Source organism: Macaca nemestrina, chromosome 9 (assembly GCF_043159975.1).
Source record: "Macaca nemestrina isolate mMacNem1 chromosome 9, mMacNem.hap1, whole genome shotgun sequence".
NCBI lineage: Eukaryota > Metazoa > Chordata > Mammalia > Primates > Cercopithecidae > Macaca > Macaca nemestrina.
The window spans coordinates 68,626,454-68,649,645 of NC_092133.1; the positions used below are offsets into that span (position 1 = coordinate 68,626,454).

The 23,192-nt window shown below is 51.8% G+C and overlaps 1 protein-coding gene and 1 long non-coding RNA gene across 2 annotated transcripts; one reads left to right on the top strand and one right to left on the bottom strand.

Annotated features, from left to right (window-relative positions):
• Nucleotides 1-16,652: 16,652 nt before the first annotated feature.
• LOC139356267 (uncharacterized) lies at nt 16,653-18,951 on the bottom strand. Its single transcript, XR_011607837.1, has 2 exons — nt 17,863-18,951; nt 16,653-17,526 (listed from the first exon to the last, which is right to left on the bottom strand). It is a non-coding gene; the product is annotated as an uncharacterized lncRNA (long non-coding RNA).
• A 270-nt stretch (nt 18,952-19,221) lies between these two features.
• LOC105466044 (DNA damage inducible transcript 4) lies at nt 19,222-21,034 on the top strand. Its single transcript, XM_024787991.2, has 2 exons — nt 19,222-19,429; nt 19,703-21,034. Exons 1-2 carry the CDS (start codon nt 19,222-19,224, stop codon nt 20,194-20,196), a joined length of 702 nt encoding a protein of 233 aa, XP_024643759.1. The 3' UTR covers nt 20,197-21,034.
• The last annotated feature ends 2,158 nt before the right edge of the window (nt 21,035-23,192 follow it).

The following is a 23,192-nucleotide window of genomic DNA, read 5'->3' on the forward strand; positions in this document are numbered from 1 at the left end:
CCCAAAGTGCTGGGATTACAGGTGTGAGCCACCACACCTGGCCTCATTCTTTTTTTGTTTTGTTTTGTTTTGTTTTTGTGTTTTCATATATTATTATTGGAAACTCTGGGCTGGGCTTTTTGTGCAGGGCACCAGGAGATCCAGGACAAAATAGATACAAACCCTGGCCTCCTAGAGCTTGCAGTTTAGTGGGAAAGTCAGGCATTGGACATTCACACAGGTAGATGAATGAATGATTACAAAGGGAACTGGTGCTTTGAAAGGAAACAGCATGGGAGAAGAAGGGATTGCGGGCAACCGAGAAGAAGGGATTGCGGGGCAACCCTCTCTGAAGAGGTAACAAGCTGCAGTGGAGAGATACCAGCAGACTGTGGGATCTGGTTCCCACACTGGAACCAGATTCTGGACACTTCCCCTTTATTCTCCTCAAATATACAAGAAGGGGAATCCCCCTTTCAGTTTTAACTTTCTATGACAATAACAAGTGCTGGCCGAGTTCAGAGGGAGTAGAGTTCCCCACCGCCTGGGAGGGGTCACGGAGATTTCTTGCTGATTCCACATTGACCTTGAGTCACATGTGGGCTCCAGTTCCATTCAATTCTGGGTCAAACACTTGTTGAGCATATACTGTATATATCCCAACACTGGGACAGGGGTGTGTGTGGGTGTATTGGGGGCAATTATAGTGGTGGTGGTAGAGGGTATTTAAAGATTTATATAAGACAGCCGGGTGTGGTGGCTCATGACTGTAATCCCAGCACTTTGGGAGGCTGAGATAGTTGGATCATTAGGGACCAGGAGTTTGAGACCAACCTGGCCAACATGGTGAAACCCCTGTCTCTACTAAAAATACAAAAATTAGCTGGACATGGTGGCATGTGCCTGTAATTCCAGCTACTTGGGATGCTGAGACAGGAGAATCACTTGAACCCAGGAGGTGGAAGTTGTGGCGAGTCAAGATTTGTGCCACTGCACTCAAGTCTGGGTGACAGAGTGAGACTCCATCTCAAAAAAAAAAAAAAGATACATATATTGGGAGGCCAAGGAAAGAGGATTGCTTAAGACCAGGAGTTCAAGACCAGCCTGGTCAGCATAGTGAGACATTTTAGAAATAAAAACAATTTTGTTTTGTTTTGTTTTAAGATTTAAAATATGTGCCAGGCATGGTGGCTCACGCCTGTAATCCCAGCACTTTGGGAGGCTGAGGTAGGCAAATCGCCTGAGGTCAGGAGTTCGAGACCAGCCTGGCCAATATGGTGAAACCCTGTCTCTACTAAAAATACAAAAAAATTAGCTGGGTGTGGTGGTGCGTGCCTGTAATCCCAGCTACTCGGGAGGCTGAGGGAGAAGAATCGCTTGAACCCAGGAGGTGGAGTTTGCAGTGAGCCGAGATCCAGCCACTGTACCTCAACCTTGGCATCAAGAGTGAAAACTCCGTCTAAAAAAAAAAAAAAGATATAAAATATGTGACCTCGGCCAGGCACAGTGGCTCGCCTGTAATCCCAGCACTTTGCGAGGCCGAGACGGGCGGATCACGAGGTCAGGAGATCGAGACCATCCTGGCTAACACGGTGAGACCCGTCTCTACTAAAAAATACAAAAAACTAGCCGGGCGAGGTGGCGGGCACCTGTAGTCCCAGCTAATGTAGTCCCAGCTACTCGGGAGGCTGAGGCAGGAGAATGGCATAAACCTAGGAGGCGGAGCTTGCAGTGAGCTGAGATCCAGCCACTGCACTCCAGCCTGGGCAACAGAGCGAGACCCTATCTCAAAATAAATAAATTAATTAATAAAATAAAATAAAATATGTGACCTCTGAAAGAGTTTACAATCTGATAGAGCATCAGACCCAGGATAGGATCCTTTCAATATTAGCGATTGGGCTAGGCACGGTGGCTCGCACCTGTAATCCCAGCACTTTGGGAAGCCAAGGCAGGCAGATCACCTGAGGTCAGGAGTTCAAAACCAGCCTGGCCAACATGGTGAAACCCCATCTCTACTAAAAATACAAAAATTAGCTGGGCATGGGGGCGGGTGCCTGTAATCCCAGCTACTCAGGAGGTTGAGGCCCAAGAATCGCTTGAACCCAGGAGGCGGATGCTGCAGTAAGTCGAGATCGCACCACTGCACTCCAGCCTGGGCAACAGAGCAAGATTCTATCTCAAAAAAAAAAAAAAAAAAAAAAACTATTGAAGGAGAAGGGAGCAACTCATGCACAGCTGTGTGACTGAGCACAGGCTTCCAAGGCAAGCAGGCCTGGGCTGGACTCCCTACCCTGAATTCTCCAGCAGGGGAACAAGGGGGTTCCCAAGCCTGTTCAAGGAGGGCTTCTCAAAGGACCTGGAGCTTAACACAAGCCTGGAGTGTGAGCTGCAGCTATAAGGTGAGAAGTGCATTGAAGAAGAGTAATTGGTGTGAAGGTAGGAGCAAGCTGGAATGGAAGCCACCTGAGGCCCCACAGGAATGGCATCTCACCAGGCACAGGGAACCTGGGAAAGGTTAATTATGGCTGGGCACTGTGGCTCATGCCTGTAATCCCAGCACTTTGAGAGGCCGAGGCAGGCAGATCACTTGAGGACAGGAGTTTGAGACCAGCCTGGCTAACATGGTGAAACCCCATCTCTACTAAAAATACAAAAATTAGCTGGGTGGGTGGCACACACCTGTAATCCCAGCTACTTTGGAGGCTGGGGCAGGAGAATCACTTGAACCCAGGAGGTAGAGGTTGCAGTGAGCTGAGATCGCACTACTGCATTCCAGCTTGGGGGACAGAGCAAGATCCTGTCTCAAAAAAATTAATTAAATTTTTTTTTAAAACAGAGCACGTTAAGGAGTACAGGCATCCATTTTTCTCAGGGCCAAAGATTTTTTTATCCCAGTGGGAGCACCAGATGAGAGAAGAGAAAAATCTGCTGTGACCTCTGCCAGTCTCACTTCCAGGTCTATGTGTCTGTCTTTAGCATTATTAAAGTACTGTAAATTATATGCTTATCCTTTGTTGATGTTCTCTTTAGGATCCATCTTACGTGGCTGTATATATTTTGCATATCTACATACATATTACTATGCAAAGTTGTATACACAAAGCCATGCATACTGTACTTTATGGAAAATTTAAGAGCGTTTCAGATATAATTAGAACCATATGTGTTTTTCCCCTTCTGGGCTGTGGGTGGGAGATGAATCTAGAGCCTGCCCCCGAGGCTTGCGAGGCTGAACTAAGCAGCCAGACTGGCTCTAAAGGCAATGGGGAGCTATAAAAAGGTCTGGAGAGGGAGGCCCTAGTGAGGCTGAACAGAAGTTAAATAAACAGAAAGTTCCAGGCTCTCCTTCCTTATACTTAAGAAAAATCAGAGCAGTAAATCCCAAACCAGTTCTGCCCACAATTCATCTGCAGATGAGCATCCCTTGCTCCATCTGTGCAGAAAAGCCATAGTGTGGGGCCGCAGCACTATGGAGTCAGCCTCTGCAAGCAACAAAGCCCAGAGGCTGAGGGGCTTCAGGCCCCAGCAAAACCCAGTGACCCTGTTGTCAAATCTGAATGTCATCATCTGCCTCCAGGGCTGACCAGATCTGGATGGGGGTGTCAGGGTCAGGATCCTGTTCCATGTGGCAAGAGCTTGGGGAAGCTGCTGCAGGCCTACTGATGACCTTCTTTCCTGGCCCAGACACTCTTAAAACTTCCTGGCGAGGGAGGCGACACACCTTATTGTGCAGCCCTCAACGAACGCATCAGCTGCACTAAGTGCTGAAGAAAAGCTCCCATAATAACCATGTGTGATAATAAAAAGATAAAGAGGCAAATAGGTATGTAGGTCACTCAAAAATAGCCACCCATCCGCCTGGCCTGGGTAGCCACTTGTGCCAGGTGGGTTCAAAGGTTTTCCTTGCTTCCCTTCGCAAGCTGATGCCCCCTGCACTTTTCAAGATTGCCTTAAATACAACTCCTTCCTGCACTAGCAGAGGTAGCCGGGGCAGTAGGGACTGCAGCCCAACAGGGGCAGCCCTGCGCCCTGCGCCCCCTCCACCAAATCAATCCTGGGGTCAGAGGGCACAAAGGTTTGGCCTCTCTGACGTGAGTTCTCGGGGCTAAGTCAGGGTTTAGGGTAGTGACTCACAGACATTCTTTCCCCCTATCCCTTAGGGTTTGCGCACACCCAGGAAGCCTTCCCCTCCCCAACAGAGACCTCTTTGTTAGCACGACCCACCCGGTTGGAGAAGAGTTACAGCCTCAGGGTTGTGAGGGCCTCCTCGGCCTCTCCCTCCCTCCCCCTCTCTCCTCTCTAGGGCTCTCACCAGAAAGGCGCCAACCCTGCGCCCTGCCCCCACCCAGCCGCCGGGGCCCCAAATGCTGAGCTCAGCATCTCTGTGGCCTGGCCGCCCTCCTCCCGGGCAGTGGGAGGAGCCTCCTTCCTCCTGAGGGTGGGCGGGGCCAGGGCCAGCCCCGCCCTCCTCCCCGTTCCCCATCTCCCTCCATCCCCCTCCCGTTCCTCAGTCGCACGTTCTCCAAGTCACGTCCCCGCTTCCCCCAGTAGGGGGTCGACGGGGATTGGACCCTCCCCCCAGTCAGCTGCTCTGCATCTGTCACCCCGGCGGCAGCGCTCTCTTGAGGTTGCACCTCAGCTGTGGAGGGAGGAGAGAGGGAGCTGGGGGGGGGTCTTCCCTTCCCCCATCCCGCTGGCCCCAGACAAGCCACCGCAGACCGCGGAGAAATCAGTTAAGCTCCTGAGTGCACCAGTTCCCGGAGCAGAGTCTGAGAGTTTTTGTGTTTCTGTGCGGCTGCTTTTAAGTACAAAAAGATTCAGCAGTGGTTCCTGGGTGCCTATGCCAGAGTCTGGCCCTTTGTGGATTACATACGGGACAGCTGGGGTGGGGAAGGGCCCCTCTTCACAGGCACCAATTCCCAGAGTGGCCTTCCTATGGGACCCCAGAGCTCCCAGGGGGAGGATTCCAGAGGGGGATGGGGTAACAGAATCACTGTCACTTCTGGGACTGAGGGTGTCAGCTAAAGGGAAACCCCTCGAGTGTCAGTCGGCCTTGCCATTTGAGTCAGCACTGCTAGGTGCTGCTGAATTCTGCAGGGGGAGGAAGAACCTGATCAGATAAAACAAGGGCTGACCTAGAGAAAGTCTCTTGGGTCAACATCTTCTTAGCGATAACAGAAGATCACTCTGACTGTTCTACACCCCACCCTACAACATCGACCCCCCTCTTTCCAGCATTAACAGTCCCCTTTAGTTTACAACTAAGAGTGTGGGTTGCCTGGGATCAGGAAATGAGCCTAGATGTAGAGTCCTGGCTCCAGCCTTGCTGACGCCATGTGACTGTAGGCACGTCACTGCATCTATCTGAATCTCAGTTTTCTCACCTGTGCAGTGACATTGATGAGGTCTGTCCTGCCTACAAACTCTACACAGGTATATTAGTCGTTGTTTTTTAATTTTTAGTAGAGATGGGGGTCTCACAACTTGCCCCAGGCTGGTTTGAACTCCTGGATTCAAGCAATCCTCCCATCTCCACCTACCAAATGCTGGGATTACAGGTGTGGGCCACCGTACCAGGCCATTATTTTTGTTTTGTTGGTTTTCGTTTTTGTTTGATACAGCGTCTCACTCTGTCACGCAGGCTGGAGTGCAGTGGAACGATCTTGGCTCACCGCAACCTCTGCTTCCCGGGCTCCTGCCTCAGCCTCCCAGGTAGCTGGGATTACAGGTGCACACCACCAAGCCTGGGTAATTTTTTTATTTTTAGTAGAGACAGGGTTTCACTACATTGGCCATGCTGGTCTCGAACTCCTGGCCTCAAGTGATCCACTCGCCTCAGTCTCCCAAATCATGTGCTGGAATTACAGGCGTGAGCCACTGCCCAGCCTAAGTCTTTTTTTTGAGACAGAATCTCCCTTTGTGGCCCAGGCTGGAGTGCAGTGGCACAATCTCAGCTCACTGTAACATCAGCCTCCTGGGCTCAAGTGTTTTTCCCACCTCAGCCTCCCAAGATGCTGATGCTACAGGTGCACTCTACCATGCCCAGCTAACTTTTTGTCTCTTTGGTAGAGATGGGGTTTCACCATGTTGGCCAGGCTCGTCTTGACCTCCTGGACTCAAGTGATCTGCCTACCTTGGCCTTCCAAAGTGTGAGATTACAGGCATGAGCCACCATGCCCAGCCTCCAGTTGTTATTTTTATTGACAAAGTTATGAAAATCCTTTAGAACATGTGGAAAAAGACAAATAAAAAGTTTAAGGCCGGGTGTAGTGGCTCATGCCTGTAATCCCAGCACTTTGGGAGGCCAAGGCTGCCAGATCGCCTGAGGTCAGGAGTTCAAGACCAGCCTGGCCAACATGGTGAAACCCTGTCTCTATTAAAAATACAATTGTTAGCCGGGCATGGTGGTGGGCGCCTGCAATCCCAGCTACTCAGAAGGCTGAGGCAGGAGAATCGCCTAAATCCAGGAGACAGAGGTTGCAGTGAGCCGAGATCGTGTCCAGTCTGGGAAACACAAGACTCCATCTCAAAATTAAAAAAAAAAAAATTAAAAATTATGAAAGCCCTAAAAAATATGGAAGTGTGTTTTTTTGTTTGTTTGGTTTGGTTTTTTTGAGATGGAGTTTTGCACTGTCACCCATGCTGGAGATCTAGGCTCACTGCAACCTCCACCTCCCAGGTTCAAGCGATGAGCCACCATGCCCGGCCTATGCAAGTGTTTCTAGAATCCTAAAGAGCTCCATAAGGGTCAATGATCTTTGTGAGGAGGCTGGTGCGGTGGCTCACGCCTGTAGTCCCAGCACTTTGGGAGGCTAAAGGGGGCAGATCACCCGAGGTCAAGAGTTTGAGACCAGCCTGGGCAACACAGTGAAACCCCGTCTCTGCTAAAAATACAAAAGTAAACCGGGCGTGTTGGTGCATTCCTGTAATCTCAGCTACTCGGGAGGCTGAGGCAGGTGAATCCCTTGAAGCCGGGAGGCAGAGGTTGCAGTGAGCTGAGATTACACCACTGTACTCCAGCCTGGACGACAGAGTGAGACTCCACCTCAAAAAAAAAAAAAAGATCTTTGTGAGGAGATGGCAAATTGCCAGGTGGGCTGGCAGCTCCCATTTCCTGCCAGCCCAGGTGTTCTAGAGAAAGGCTTAACATGCAGACCTGGGCAGCTGCCTTTTACCTTTTGCATATACCTGAGTTTCCCAAGCCTTTGACTATTAAGGCCACTGGAGATAAAAATGCACTTCCGAGTGAGGTTAGAGGTGTGGCAGAAGGGTGAGGAAGGAGACCAAAGGCAGGGAGAAGAAAGTTCCAGAGGACTGAGTAGGGCCTAAATGCCAGGAGAGAGGGAGATCCTGGAACCTCCTAAGGCTCCCTGCCCTGCAGCTCAGTTCCTTGTCCATAAAGTGGGGAGGTTGGGGGCTGGAAGGAGTACTCTCTTAGGACCTGCTTATCTTAACATTAAAAGATTTTAGCTGGGCGTGGTGGCTCACGCCTCTAATCCCAGCACTTTGGGAGGCTGAGGCGGGCGGATCACCTGAGGTTGGGAGTTCGAGACCAGCCTGACCAACATGGAGAAACCCCATCTCTACTAAAAATACAAAAAAGCTAGCCAGGTGTAGTGGCGCACGCCTGTAATCCCAGCTACTTGGGAGGCTGAGGCAGGAGAATCGCTTGAACCTGGGAGGCGGAAGTTGCGGTAAGCCGAGATTGCACCATTGCACTCCAACCTGGGCAACAAGAGTGAAACTCCATCTCAAAAAAAAAAAGAAAGAAAAGAAAAAAATATTTTAAGGTTCATTCTACTGACAGAAGAATCCTGACTGTGAGAGGGCTGACCCTTCTCTCTGCTGATCTAACACTACTCACCCCAGCCCTTTGGGAAACCCAGAGGCCAGACAGGTCCTCCTGGTCTCCTTTCTTCTCCGGAAGGAAAATCAACAACAATGAAGTGAGCTCATTTTGCTGTCCAGACAAGTGATGAGCCTGGGTTTGGGCTGTCCCAACTGCAGCAGGTCCTGATCATCTCCATCATCCCCTGTCATAGATGCCCTAGGTTGGTGGAAAAACCCTCATCCCTGCTTCTCCCTTTGTTATATGGATATCATCAATATTTCCATATTGTAGACCAATTGGAAGCCCTCAAAAGGCAAAAACACTGAAATGGCTGAAATGCCTATTTCTACCTTCTCTGGCAGGCCTCCTGCAGACAGTCCTATGGGCTAGGCCTGGGGTTTGGGGGAAAGCAACTCCATGGAATTTATCATATCTTCCTCCTCTGCTATGATCCTTGTAGAGGTTGAAGAGGTCTTTGAGATTCTCTAGTTCCATGTTTTCAAAACTTCAGTATGAAGGCCGGACTTGGTTGCTCACGGCCTGTAATCCCAGAATTTTGGGAGGCCGAGGAGTTAGAGACCAGCCTGGCCAACATGGCAAAACCCTGTCTCTACTAAAAATAGAAAAATTAGCCGCGTGGTGGCGCATGCCTGTAATGCCAGCTACTCGTGAGGCTGCAGCAGGAGAATTTCTTGAACCTGGGAGGCAGAGGTTGCAGAAAGAAAAAAACAAGTTTTTTTCTTTTTTTGGAGGGAGAAATTAAGTAATCTAGTAAGAAATCTAAACATTTGCTACTGAAATTAACACAGATAAAATGTACAATAAAATGCAAAATTGCGGGGTTTTTTTTGTTTTTTGTTTTTTGTTTTTTGAGACAGAGTCTCGCTCTATTGCCCAGGCTGGAATGCAGTGGTGCGATCTCGGCTCACTGCAAACTCGGCCTCCTGGGTTCATGCCATTCTCCTGCCTCAGCCTCCTAAGTAGTTGGGACTACAGGCACCCACCACTGCACCCAGCTAATTTTTTGTATTTTTAGTAGAGATAGGGTTTCCCTGTGTTAGTCTATCTCCCAACCTCATGATCCGCCTGCCTCAGCCTCCCAAAGTGTTGGGATTACAGGCGTGAGCCACCGCGCCCAGCCAAAATTGCGTTATTTGTAATAAAACTTCTGGGCTTCAAAGACATAGTATGTTTCCTGGGGGCTGCTTCTGGGCCACAGCCCAGACTTCGATCCATCCTTAGTGGCCAAACAGCCTGACTCAGGTCTGCTGACTCCTGTCCTCTCACCCCACAGGCCCCGGGATAGTCGAGGCTTAAGAGACTCACTAGAGAGAGGGGGTTGCCTAGCCCTCCCTGTACTTTATTGCTTTCTCTCCTCACAAGGGTTCAGAACCCAGGAATGGAGAGAGATCTTAGTAATGGCTGGCAGAAACCTGGCCCCTAAGTGGATGGGGTTCCTTCCTGACAGCCAGTGGGGCAGGTGAGGAGAAAAGAGACAGTGCTGGAGTCAGAAGGACGAGGTTCCAGGCCTGGCTGGGTCCCCAGGACAACTCATTTGACCGCACGGGCTGGAGATGGGTGGGCTGCATGAAGTCTGGTAGGCCGTCTGTGCCTTTGCTACTGCTGGGATACAGAGGTCTGCCAGAATCCTCAGGCTACTCTCCCATCTCTCAAAACCTTTATTCCTTGGCATGGGTGGTTTATCAACCTAACCCTTTGTGGGGTTTGCACTGCCCTGCCCTCTCCCCAGAGGAAATGACTTCTTGGGAAACCTAGGACCCCGGGCAGAACCAAGTAGAACTGGTTTTCTGTGAGCTCACCTTTGTCACGTGTGAGCCCTGTCTACACAGCTGTAAGCTGTCACCTGCCCCAACCCACCCATGCCTATCTTTCTTTCCTAGAGGTCAATAAGCACCCCAACTAAAGATAAGCATCAGAATCGCCTGGAGAATTTTGCTCCTAAGGAACCCACCCAGACCTACCCAATCAGAATGGGACTTGAGGAGATGAAAATCTTGGTTTTACAAGCTCCTCAGCTGATTCTAATTTTTTTTTTTTTCCGAGAGAGTCTCACTCTGTTGCCCAGGTTGGAGTGCAATGGCGCGATCTCAGCTCACTGCAACGTCCGCCTCCTGGGTTCAAGCGATTCTCCTGCCTCAGCCTCCTGAGTAGGTGGGACTACAGGCACATGCCACCACACCTAGCTAATTTTTGTATTTTTAGTAGAGATCAGAGTTCACTATGTTGGCCAGGCTGGTCTTGAACTCCTGACCTCGTGATCCGCCCGCCTTAGCCTCCCAAAGTGCTGGGATTATAGGCGTGAGCCACCATACCCAGCCTGATTCTAATTATTAATCAGACCTGAAATGAAAGCCACTGGTTCATGGAGAGATTATGGGACTCTCACTTTGAGCCTCAATGTCCACATCTGTAGAATGGCACTATATTTGTTCCTCAGGGCATACTTGGACGACAGATTTTTTTTTTTTTTTTGAGACGGAGTCTCCCTCTTGTTGCCCAGGCTGGAGTGCAATGGCACGATCTCGGCTCACCACACCTCTGCCTCCCAGGTTCAAGCAATTCTCTTGCCTCAGTCTCACTAGTAGTTGGGTTTACAGGCAGGTGCCACCACGCCCGGCTAATTTTGTATTTTTAGTACAGACGGGGTTTCTCCATGTTGGTCACATTGGTCTCGAACTCCCAACCTCAGGTGATCCGCCCGCCTCGGCCTCCCAAAGTGCTGGGATTACAGGCATGAGCCACCGCGCCCAGTCTGGACAACGGATTTTTAAAAACTGCTTTGAAAGACTGCTCAATACAGGCCGGGCCCGGTGGCTCATGCCTGTAATCCCAGCACTTTGGGAGGCGGAGGGGGTTGGATCACTTGATGTCAGGAGTTCAAGACCAGCCTGGCCAACATGGTGACACCCCATCTCTACTAAAAATACAAAAATTAGCCGGGCGTGGTGGCACGTGCCTGCAGTCCCAGCTACTCGGGAGGCTGAGGCAGGAGAATCACTTGAACCCAGGAGGCAGAGATTGCAGTGAGCCTGAGATTGTGCCATTGCATTCTAACCCGGGCAACAGAGTGAGACTCCGTCTCAAAAAAAAAAAAAAGACTGCACAATACATTGTATTGTTAGTATTTCCATTTCAAAAAGCAGCCTCATTTGCAAAAAGACTCCCCGCTGAGTTTTTAACTTTCCCTCCAGTAGGGTAGTCAAAATCCTCCTTGAAGCCCTCACTTCAGCTTTTCACAAGCCTCCTAAACCAGGTGCATTTATAATCATGCTATTTTGACCAAGCTGTTTGTTTTTTTTCTTTTTGAGACGGAGTCTCGCTCTGTCGCCCAGGCTGGAGTGCAGTGGCGCGATCTCGGCTCACTGCAAGCTCCGCCTCCCGGGTTCACGCCATTCTCCTGCCTCAGCCTCCCGAGTAGCTGGGACTACAGGTGCCCACAACCGCGCCCGGCTAATTTTTTGTATTTTTAGTAGAGACGGGGTTTCACCGTGGTCTCGATCTCCTGACCTTGTGATCCGCCCGCCTCGGCCTCCCAAAGTGCTGGGATTACAGGTGTGAGCCACCGCGCCCGGCCTGTTTTTTTTCAAGAAAGCCACAGAATCCTGGGAACACTTCTGCTGACTTCTCATCTCCACCTCCTCCCACCACTCCACCCTCTGCTTACTGCCCCCACCCACCGGCTCCTCCACCAGCCACTTCCACCAGCTGCAATGAGAAATGTCCAAAGGGCTGCAGAGGCGCCCCAAGCAGAGACATGTGAGCGAGCTGGCTGACCTCCAGGGGCTTCCATCCTGAATTCTGGGGTTCTTGGAATCACACCCCCACCCCAAGATCTGGTTCAACTTCCTAAACCTGACTGGGGCGACTTGCCAGACCGAAGCCGTAGGAACCGGTGCTCAGGACAGAACCGCCTGAATAGGGAGGGGCAGGTGGCCGGGAGTGAGTGCTCATTGACTTTAAATTGCAGGTTGCTGCGAGTCCCATGGGAATAGAGTGCAACCCTGGAAGAGACGGGGTTTCTGCATGGTCAGGGCCCTGGCCACAGACACTGGGACATGGGGCCTGATCACCAACTCCAGAGGCCTGAGTCATCTGGGACATGACACCAGCCCATTCCTGCTCAGAGGTTGGCCAGTATCCCCACCAGGGTTGTCTTGCGGCTGCCATGTTGCATGTTGTGTCTATGTGATGATTGCTCCCTGGAGTACTACTCTCCAGAAGACACATGTTCATGCAGACTCTAATGGTAGCAGCATCCTCTGGAGTTGTGCAAAGAGGCAGCCCTGCTTCTTCTTCTTCTCTTTTTATAATTAAAAAAAAATAGAGATGAGGGTCTCACTATGTTGGCCAGGTTGGTCTTGAACTCTTGGCCTCAAGCAATCCTCCCACATTGTCCTCCCAAAGTGCTAGGATTATAGGCATGAGCCACCACACCCAGCCCTACTTCTGCTAACAAGGGAACATTTCAACTTCAAAGCATTCTGAGGGGAGTGACTGCTTGATGGGTAAAGGACCTCCATGGGAGTTAGGAAGGTGTTTTGGAACCAGATAGAGGTAGTGGTTGCACAACATTGTGAATGTACTAAATACCACTGAACCGTTCACTTTTTTTTTTTTTTTTTTTGAGACGGAGTCTCGCTCTGTCGCCCAGGCTGGAGTGCAGTGGCCGGATCTCAGCTCACTGCAAGCTCCGCCTCCCGGGTTTACGCCATTCTCCTGCCTCAGCCTCCTGAGTAGCTGGGACTACAGGCGCCCGCCACCTCGCCCGGCTAGTTTTTTTGTATTTTTAGTAGAGACGGGGTTTCACCATGTTAGCCAGGATGGTCTCGATCTCCTGACCTTGTGATCCGCCCGTCTCGGCCTCCCAAAGTGCTGGGATTACAGGCTTGAGCCACCGCGCCCGGCCTCCGTTCACTTTGAAATGGTTAATTTTCCCTCCTGCCTGCCTGCCTGCCTGCCTGCCTTCCTTCCTTCCTTCCTTCCTTCCTTCCTTCCTTCCTTCCTTCCTTCCTTCCTTCCTTCCTTCCTTCCTTCCTTCCTTCGCCTCCCTCCCTCCTTCCCTTTCCTTCCTTCCTTCCTTCCTTCCTTCCTTCCTTCCTTCCTTCCTTCCTTCCTTCCTTCCTTCCTTCCTTCCTTCCTTCCTTCCTTCTTTCTTTCTTTCTTTCTTTCTTTCTTTCTTTCTTTCTTTCTCTTTCTTTTCTTTCTTTCTTTTATGAGACAGGGACTCACTCTGTCACCTAGGCTGTAAGGCAGTAGCGTGATCACGGCTCACTGCAGCCTCCACCTCCTGGGCTCAAGTGATCCTCCCGCCTCAGCCTCCTGAGTAGCTAAGACCACAGGTGTGGGCCACCACATCTGGATAATTTTTTTTTTTTTACTTTTTTGTTTTTTGTAGTGTTAATCCCAGCACTTTGGGAGGCCAAGGTGGGCAGATCACCTGAGGTCAGGAGTTCGAGACCATCCCAACCAACATGGTGAAACCCTGTCTCTACTAAAAATACAAAATGAGCCAAGCGTGGTGGCGCACGCCTGTAATCCCAGCTACTCAGGAGGCTGAGACCTGGGCAACAAGAGCAAAAGTCTGTTTCAGAAAAAAAAAGCCGGGTGCAGTGATTCACGCCTGTAATCCCAACGCTTTGGGAGACCAAGGCAGGCAGATCACTGGAGGTCAGGAGCTCGAGACCAGCTTGACCAACATGGAGAAACCCCGTCGCTACTAAAAACACAAAATTAGCCAGGCATGGTGGTGCATGCCTGTAATCTCAGCTACTCGGAAGGTTGAGGCAGGAGAATCACTTGAACCCAGGAGGCGGAGGTTGCAGTGAGCCGAGATCGTGCCATTGCACTCCAGCCTGGGCAACAAGAGCGAAACAGCGAAACTCTGTCTCAAAAAAAAAAAAAAGATTCCCTGCAACAGATCAGCCCTCTGCAAGGTGTCACCTCTCTCCCCAGTTTCCTGGGGTCGGCAGTCGCTGACTGTATTCCAGAGGAAGAAATGGATTGGCTTAGAAGCCCCATTCCCGGACCCCAGCTGAGGAGGAAGGGAAATGGTCAGAGCTATCCAAGGCTCTTGGCAGCACTTGCCAGAAAGAGGATGGAAAGGTCCTCTTGAAGGCACCCCATAGGCCCCACTAGATCCTGGGAATCTAGATGCAGGTGTCTGCAATTCTGGGGAAAGCCATGTGCTTTTTGTTTTTGTCTCACTATGTCACCCAAGCTGTAGTGCAGTGGTACCATCATAGCTCACTGTAACCCTGGCCGCTCCAGCGTTTCTCCTACCTCAGCCTCCTGAGTACCTGGGACTAAAGATGTGTGCTACCGTGGCCAGTTAATTTTTATTTTTTATTTATTTATTTTTTTGAGACGGAGTTTCGCTCTGTCAGCCAGGTTCGAGTGCAGTGGCGAGATCACGGCTCACTGCAAACTCCGCCTTCCAGGTTCAAGTGATTCTCCTGCCTCAGCCTCCCAAGTAGCTGGGACTACAGGCACGTGCCACCACGCCCAGGTAATTTTTTTGTATTTTTAGTAGAGATGGAGTTTCGCCATGTTGGCCAGGCTGGTCTTGAATTCCTGACCTCAGGTGATCCACCTGCCTTGGCCTCCCAAAGTGCTGAGATTACAGGCATGAGCCACCTCACCCGCCCAAGAATTTTTTTTTTTTTTGAGGTGGAGTCTCACTCTGTCACCCAGGCTGGAGTGCAGTGGCGCAACATCAGCTCACTGCAACCTCCGCCCCCCGCACACCACCACACTTGGCTAATTTTTGTATTTTTGGTAGAGACAGGGTTTTTCTTTTCCTTTTCTACTTCTATTTTTTTTTTTTTTTTTTTTTTTAAGACTGTGTGTCACTCTGTAGCCGAAGCTTGGGTGCAGCGGTGCAATCTTGGCTCACTGCAACCTCTCCCTCCTGGGTTCAAGCAATTCTCCTCCCTCAGCCTCCTGAGTAGCTGGTACTACAAGCACCCAACACCACACCCAGCTAATTTTCATATTTTTAGTAGAGATGGGGTTTTCACCATGTTGGCCAGGATGGTCTCAATCTCTTGACCTTGTGATCTGCCTGCCTCGGCCTCCCAAAATGCTGGGATTACAGATGTGAACCACTGCGCCTGGCCAACTTTTTGTATTTTAGTAGAGACGGGGTTTCACCATGTTGCCCAGGGTGGTCTTAAACTCCTGAGCTCAGGTGATCCGCCCGCCTCAGCCTCCCACAGTGCTGGGGTTACAGGCGTGAGCCACGGTGCCCGGTAAGACAGGGTTTCACCATGTTGGCCAGGCTGGTCTCTAACTACTGACCTTGTGATCCGCCCGCCTTGGCCTCCCAAAGTGCTGGGATTACAGGCATAAGCCACTGCACCTGGCTAATTTTAAAATTTTTTGTAGATACGGGGTCTCACTGTGTTGTCTAGGCTGGTCCTAAACTCCTGGCTTCGAGTAATCCTCTCACCTCCAAAGTGTGTGGGTTAAAAGTGTGAGCCACCACAGCCAGAGAAGCCACGTTCTCGCCTCATCTAGCCATTCATTCATCCATTCATTCATGTATTTATCCAAGGAACATTTGCTGAGCCTTTTCTATGTACTGGGCACAGTGCTGGCTACTTGAAGTTAGGATGAGTAGAACGCCATCCTCAAGTAGCTTACTGTCTAGTGGGAAGACCAAAGTGGAAAGAATTATTAATAACAAAGATACACACAGGCTGGAAGGATGCTCTGAGGAAGGCACCTAAGGGATGGAGTGTTGGGATGGGGGTGCTAGGGAAGGCTTCCTGGAGGAAGGGATGCCAGAGTTGGGTGGCCAAGGCTGCTGGTGGAAGCATGTCCAGCTAAGCCCACCTTGCCCTGAGGGGAGGAGGAGCGGGTGGATGGACACTAAATGCGGGGTTTCTAGGTTCTGTGAGAGCTCCAATGAGGTCTGAGGCCAGGAGATGGAGCTTCCTCCTGCCCAGAAGGGCTCCATTTGCAGAGTTGTGCGGGGAGGGGGTGTTCAGTGTAGGGAGGATGGTTACAAAGTCTTTTTTTTTTTTTTTTGAGACGGAGTCTCACGCTGTCGCCCAGGCTGGAGTGCAGTGGCGCGATCTCGGCTCACTGCAAGCTCCGCCTCCCGGGTTCCCGCCATTCTCCTGCCTCAGCCTCCTGAGTAGCTGGGACTACAGGCGCCCGCCACCGCGCCCGGCTAATTTTTTGTATTTTTAGTAGAGACGGGGTTTCACTGTGGTCTCGATCTCCTGACCTTGTGATCCGCCCGCCTCGGCCTCCCAAAGTGCTGGGATTACAGGCTTGAGCCACCGCGCCCGGCCTATTATTATTTTTTTAATTGCCTTTTAGAAACACAGTGAGAAAATAACACTAATAGATTTCTTTTGAAAAGAAACTTTTATTAACAGAAGGAGACAGTGAATGAAAAAAAGGTGCTTGGAACACTGTTAGGCAGTCTTGATGGTGTTTGTTGAATGAATAAATGATTCCTAATACACTGACCTTCCCAAACCGAACCCGGATTCTTTTTCTTATGAATATCTACTTAAAAAAAAAAAAAAAGGCCGGGCGCGGTGGCTCAAGCCTGTAATCCCAGCACTTTGGGAGGCCGAGACGGGCGGATCACAAGGTCAGGAGATCGAGACCATCCTGGCTAACACGGCGAAACCCCGTCTCTACTAAAAACACAAAAAATTAGCCGGGCGAGGTGGCGGCGCCTGTGGTCCCAGCTACTCGGGAGGCTGAGGCAGGAGAATGGCGGGAACCCGGGAGGCGGAGCTTGCAGTGAGCTGAGATCTGGCCACTGCACTCCAGCCTGGGCGACAGAGCGAGACTCCGTCTCAAAAAAAAAAAAAAAAAAAAAAAAAAAAAAAAAAAAAAGCCTGTACTTTCTTTAGGTCAGTGTTCCACATTTTCCTAAAATTTTTTTTCCTGTCAAAAAAAAAAAAAAAAAAAAAAGGCCAGGCATGGTGGCTCACGGCTGTAATCCCAGCACTTTGGGAGGCCAAGGCTGGTAGATCACCTGAGGTCAGAAGTTTGAGACCAGCCTGGCCAACATAGTGGAACGCTGTCTCTACTAAAAATACAAAAAATTAGCTGGACATGGTGGTAGGTGCCTGTAGTTCCAGCTACTCGGGAGGCTGAGGCAGAACAATGGCGTGAACCCAGGCGTCGGAGTTTGGAGGCGGAGTTTGCAGTGAGCCAAGATAGCGCCACTGCATTTCAGCCTGGGCGAGAGAGTGAGACCACCATCTCAAAAAAAAAAAAAAAGAAGAAAAAGAAGAAGAAACATCCTAACTATCTCCTGAGGGTGTTTAGGTGTCCTGCCCCGTCAGCCTGGAGGAAAGGTGAATGTTCTGATGGATTAATTCAGATCTTCTCTCTGGCCAGCAGGAAGATGCACCTATGCAGGTCACCTCTGTAAAGAGTGATTTCAAGAGCATGTCATCTACTCCAGCCCTCCAAGAACTTCATCTAGCCGCCTTGATCCAGTGTCTTTTTATTTATTATTTTTAATTTTTATATCCCCATTGTTAAGCAATCTGGTGTCTTTCAGGCTCCAACAAGTGACACAGCTTGAAGAATGGGAAGAGAAGGCCGTGAAAGTCCCAGTGGCTCACAAACTATTCCATTCTGCAGCTGTCTTTAAGATGTCTCCTGGATCCCCCGATTTCTTTTTTTATCCATAAATTTGTCTCCGTAAGTGGGTCTCCCACCTGTAAAATGAGAGTAGGGTGCAGGGCTTGGATTCTGGTTCTTTCAGGTTCTAAGTCTTGGCCCAAGTGTCAACTTTTTCTTTTTTCTTTTTAAGTTGGGGTGGGGATGAAGGTTGAGGAGGGCAGTGGCCTGACATCTCCTGCAAGTGTCATTTGTCACGCGAAAGCAAGCCTGACCCGAGGCAAGGCCCGCCTATCTGGTTAGGTTCCTTGCTTGCCCCGGGGGCCCTGGGCGTCTGATGTAAGTTTGGCTCCCTCTTCCATCAGGGTCCCCGTGTCCCAGACTGATAAACCTTTAGAGCAATAAAGGTCGAGTCCGTCCCAACCTCCACCCACCTCGGCAACCACTGTTAGCCTCCGAGCACTGCTGCCAGGCCAGATTTCCTGCGGCCCCGCCTGAATGACGAAATAGGGGATGGCCATTGCACTCCCTGGCATTTCCAGAGATCTCGGTCCTCGGTCCTGATGCAACCGTCTGGGTCTTTTACACAAAGCGCTATGCGAGGGCTGGGCGCTAGGACCCGGGGGCCGCCCGGGCAGGGAGGCCCGGCCTCGCTGCCTGCAGTCAGCCGGGCGGGAGGACGGGTCTGTGAGTCCAACTGCTGTGGATCCTCGTTTCCATCCCTGCACTGGGCGCTATGAACCCAGGCCCATCCACACTCCTCTAACCACTCTCCTCAAGCCTTCTCCTTGGGAGCAGTTAGAAGGTGGAAGCGGATAGGGTTTGGGAGGCAGGGATCCCCATTAACCCATGTCCTGGGGCTGTAGAGTAACGCCAGGATGGGCAGGTGGGGCCTTAGGGAAGCAGCAGCATGGTGCCCGGAGCTGCCCAGTTTGTGGACCCCACCCCCATATCCCGACCCTTTGCATAGCAGGAATAGAGTGGGTAAGGGCGCGAGGGCAGGCCGGGCTAACGTCTGCTCCCGCGCCGCCGTCCCACGGGCATTCCCCTCGTGTGTTCCCAGTTGTGCCCGAAGCTTTAGGATCCAAGACGCTGGGGGCAACCATTTTCCTTGCCCGCCGCCCCCTCACGCTTCCTTGCCTCTCCTCCTAGCCTGGTCACGGGCTGTCCCCTCCCCCAGCAATGCAACCCTATAATAAACAAGTCTTTCCTTGATCCTCCCCTGCCGCGAGCGCCCTCGGGGACCTTGGCAGCTGCAGCCGCCGCGGATCCTTTCCAGAAAGGGGGCGTGGCGGTGGGTCGGGGTTCGGCTGCGAGCGTTCTGGGGCTCAATGGAGGCGGGGCCCGGCCGCTGTCACCGGGCAGGAGAGAACGTTGCTTACGTGCGCCCGGAGTCCATTGGCCAAGGCGGGCCACACTCCCGGGTCTGGATTGGGTCGTGGCGCAGAGAAGGCGTGGCCTTGCCGCGCTAGTCCTTATAGGCTGCTCCGCGCTGGTGCTAGGGAGCAGCAGGCCAAGGGGGAGGTGCGAGTGTGGAGCAGGGACAGGTCTGGGCAGCTCTCGGTGGTTGGCACCGGTTCGCACACCCATTCGAGCGGCAGGACGCACTTGTCTTAGCAGTTCTCGCTGGCCGCGCTAGCTGGTGAGCGTCCCTTCTGTGTGTGGGTCCTAGAGCTCGCGGTCTGGTCTGGTCCCCAGACTGACGCCTGGTCGGTGACCCTCTTGTCTTACAGCGGCTTCTGCGCTCCGGCACTCTGTGCTCATCAGCAAACGCCCTGGCGTCTGTCCTCACCATGCCTAGCCTTTGGGACCGCTTCTCGTCGTCGTCGTCCACCTCGTCTTCGCCCTCGTCCTTGTCCGGAACTCCCACCCCAGATCGGCCGCCGCGCTCAGCCTGGGGGTCGGCGGCCCGAGAGGAGGGGTTTGACCGCTCCACGAGCCTGGAGAGCTCGGACTGCGAGTCCCTGGACAGCAGCAACAGTGGCTTCGGGCCGGAGGAAGGTGAGCGGTGGGCGGGTGCCGACGCGACTCGAGGGGCCGGGAAGGTGGGGAAGCGCCGGTGCTGGAAGGGGTCAGAACCACCTTGGCTTCCTATCCCATCGGGACCCAGATTGCTTGGGGGCAGGGGGAATTGGAGTATTAGGTGAGTGAGGCGGAAACTGAGGCACGGAGTGGGAAGGAGCGTTGGTTTCTTAAGGAAACAGCACCTCCCCCGCCTGTGCGTTTCCTTTTGAAGCCGCTCTAATACCCCTTCCTGTGTGCTCTCCTTTCCAGACTCGGCTTACCTAGATGGAGTGTCGTTGCCCGACTTCGAGCTGCTCAGTGACCCTGAGGATGAACACCTGTGTGCCAACCTGATGCAGCTGCTGCAGGAGAGCCTGGCCCAGGCGCGTCTGGGCTCGCGGCGCCCTGCGCGCCTGCTGATGCCTGGCCAGCTGGTGAGCCAGGTGGGCAAAGAACTACTACGCCTGGCCTACAGCGAGCCGTGCGGCCTGCGGGGGGCGCTGCTGGACGTCTGCGTGGAGCAGGGCAAGAGCTGCCACAGCGTGGGCCAGCTGGCACTCGACCCCAGCCTGGTGCCCACCTTCCAGCTGACCCTCGTGCTGCGCCTGGACTCACGACTCTGGCCTAAGATCCAGGGGCTGTTTAGCTCCGCCAACTCTCCCTTCCTCCCTGGCTTCAGCCAGTCCCTGACTCTGAGCACTGGCTTTCGAGTCATCAAGAAGAAGCTGTACAGCTCGGAACAGCTGCTCATTGAGGAGTGTTGAACTTCAACCTGCGGGGGCTGACAGTGCCCCCCAAGGCAGAGACAGCTGAACTTTTGGGGTGGAGACTAGAGGCAGGAGCTGAGGGACTGATTCCTGTGGTTGGAAAACTGAGGCAGCCACCTAAGGTGGAGGTGGGGGAACAGTGTTTCCCAGGAAGTTCATTGAGTTGTGTGCAGGTGGCTGTGCACTGGGGACACATACCCCTCAGTACTGTAGCATGAAACAAAGGCTTAGGGGCCAACAAGGCTTCCAGCTGGATGTGTGTGTAGCATGTACCTTATTATTTTTGTTACTGACAGTTAACAGTGGTGTGACAGCCAGAGAGCAGCTGGGCTGCTCAGGCCTCGGCCTGGCCCAGGGTGAAAGGGCACGTGCTCCTCAGAGCAGCCAGAGGGAGGGGGGAGGTCGTGGAGGTGGTTTGTGTATCTCACTGGTCTGAAGGGACCAAGTGTGTTGTTTGTTTGTTTTGTATCTTTTGTCTTTCTGATCGGAGCATCACTACTGACCTGTTGTAGGCAGCTATCTTACAGACGCATGAATATAAGAGTAGGAAGGGGTGGGTGTCTGGGATCACTTGGGATCTTTGACACTTGAAAAAATACACCTGGGAGCTGCATTCAACCCTTCCCCCACCGTGTGCTGTGGAGTTGAGCTGGGAGGGAGGGGCCGAGAGGGTGGGGGCTGGAACCCCTCCCTGGGAGGAGTGCCATCCGGGTCTTCCATCTAGAACTGTTTACATGAAGATAAGATACTCACTGTTCATGAATACACTTGATGTTCAAGTATTAAGACCTATGCAATATTTTTTACTTTTCTAATAAACATGTTTGTTAAAACAGTTGGTTGAGTCTCTCATCAGTGCCATGAAGTGAAAAGGAGGGAGATGGGTGCTAGTGAAAGGCAGATCTCATCAGGCCCTGGGGTTCACCTGTGTGTTCCTCCGTCCCTTTCTGGGACTGCCTGCCAGCCTGGTGACAGAGGTATGTGTACCGTGTGCCATCTGTGCCAAGAACCCTTGGCTCTGTGCTGGCTGAAGCTACTAGGAGAACACTGGAAACCCCTGAAGGTAGGGGGTGAGTCAGACCTCCCACCATGCCAGAGTCTCCAGAGGGAGAACTCACCTGGCTGCCCAAGTTAGAAGGCCCAGACAGGAGGGCCCACTGAGCCCAACGTCTTTAACAAATAGTGAAAGAACTAGAAAATACCTTTTTTCTTTCTGGGAGAAAAAATCACAGTTGTTCTGCCATCATGAAAATTACAAATCTTATCTCTGGATATGAAAAGGCTAAGAGGGGGAGTTTGAAAAAGGCTACTTAGTTCATGCCTCTCACTGGACAAGGAACCAAGAGGGGCGTGAGCTGCCACTGGAAGGAAGTCTGGACCAGGCGGGTGCAGAACTCCCTGCACACACACAGGTGAGGGAAGGAGTGCTAATGGCTTAGAGAGCAAGGAGACAGCAGGCCTATTTTAACGATGCCTTGGGTCACCCAGATGCCCTCTATGCACCTGCTGTCCCAGTCACTTGGGATGCTGAAGCCAGAGGATTGCTTGAGTCCAGGAGTTCAAGGCTGCAGCCTGGGTGACAGCAAGACCCTGTCTCTAAAAACAAAACAAAAGATTCATTGTGCACTCTGGGTCCTAAGTTCCTTATCAGAGAAATTGGCAAATTGGGGTTGGGCCAGATGAAGTCCAAGGCCTTTCCCCCTTCTTCCCTGGGACTACATCCACCCACACCAACTGGCCTTTGGAGAGTTCTTATCTCCCTTGTTTCTCTTCCTGGTCCCAGACAGGCTTTGTTTGCTCAAGACTGTAAAACAGTGGTTCTTCCACTTGAGTGTATGTAATCAGATCACATGGGCCCTCCTGGAGATTCTCAGTGCATCTGGGCCAGGGCCCCAGAAATCTGCATTTACATCAGGGATTCCAATGGAGGGTCCTAAACTTTACGACGACTTGGAAGACCCACCTCCCTTTGGTAGAACTGAATGACTTGGTCCCTGAAATGAATAAACTTGGGTTGGAAGTGCATTTGGAAATGGATGGTGAGAACAGTGAAGATGCCCAGAGCAGTGTTAGGAAAGCCCTCACATCCATTTTCTTAGCACATACTCCTAATAGCCACCCTGTGAGGGGTGGGTGGGGCGGCAGGGGTTTGTAATGTTTTACAAATTAGTAAATGGAGGCCCAAGCCCTGGAATGGTCATCTTCTTGGATAAGGGCTGACTTTGTCCACTGCCAGCCTCTTGAGATTCAGGGCTGAGAGTGAAGCAAGCTTGACACCCGGGCTGAGTCTGAAGGGCACTTTCCCAGGAACTGAGATATGTGCCAACGCTCATGACCCTGCCTCCGCAGTCTCAAAAGAGAAGCAAGGAAACAATTGTCTGTCTTCAGAGTAGACAGACTCTACTCTGAAGTGATGGATTGGTCAGCATTAGCCGCTTTCCAAGCCAAGGATGCAGCTGAGCCCAGCACCGCACCTTTTCTTAGATAGTCAGACTGAGGCCAAATCAAAGCTTGGGTTCCCAGGCTAGCTCAGCTGAGATACCCTCTCCCAGAGCCAAACTGGTTTTCCTCATTCTCACAGAGCCTGAAAATCCTCCTGCAGCAGGACAGAAGGGTCCGCAAGTGGGAAACCTGTAGATTGAGTCTGGGTGAAAGGGAAGAGGCTTGCTGAGGCCCAAGACAGTTCTGGGTCCTGAGGTCTCCTAAGATGTGGCAGGGAGCTTTGCTCCAGGTACTGGACTCCCTAAGAGAAAATGGGGCAGGCTTATTTGTTACTAAGCCGGAAAGCTAAGAAAGCTTATAAAGACCTACACATAAAACCAACTTTGGCCAGGCGCGGTGGCTCACGCCTGTAATCCCAGCACTTTGGGAGGCCGAGGGGGGCGGATCACGAGGTCAGGAAATCGAGACTATCCAGGCTAACACGGTGAAACCCCATCTCTACAAAAAAATACAAAAAATTAGCCGGGCGTGGTGGTGGGCACCAGTAGTCC

Bases quoted from the DNA above. Each gene is read 5' to 3' on its own strand.
- LOC105466044 (XM_024787991.2), top strand. From the start codon at position 19,222: ATGCCTAGCCTTTGGGACCGCTTCTCGTCGTCGTCGTCCACCTCGTCT. The intron at 19,430-19,702 runs GTGAGCGGTGGG...TCTCCTTTCCAG, and splicing joins TGGCTTCGGGCCGGAGGAAG to ACTCGGCTTACCTAGATGGA.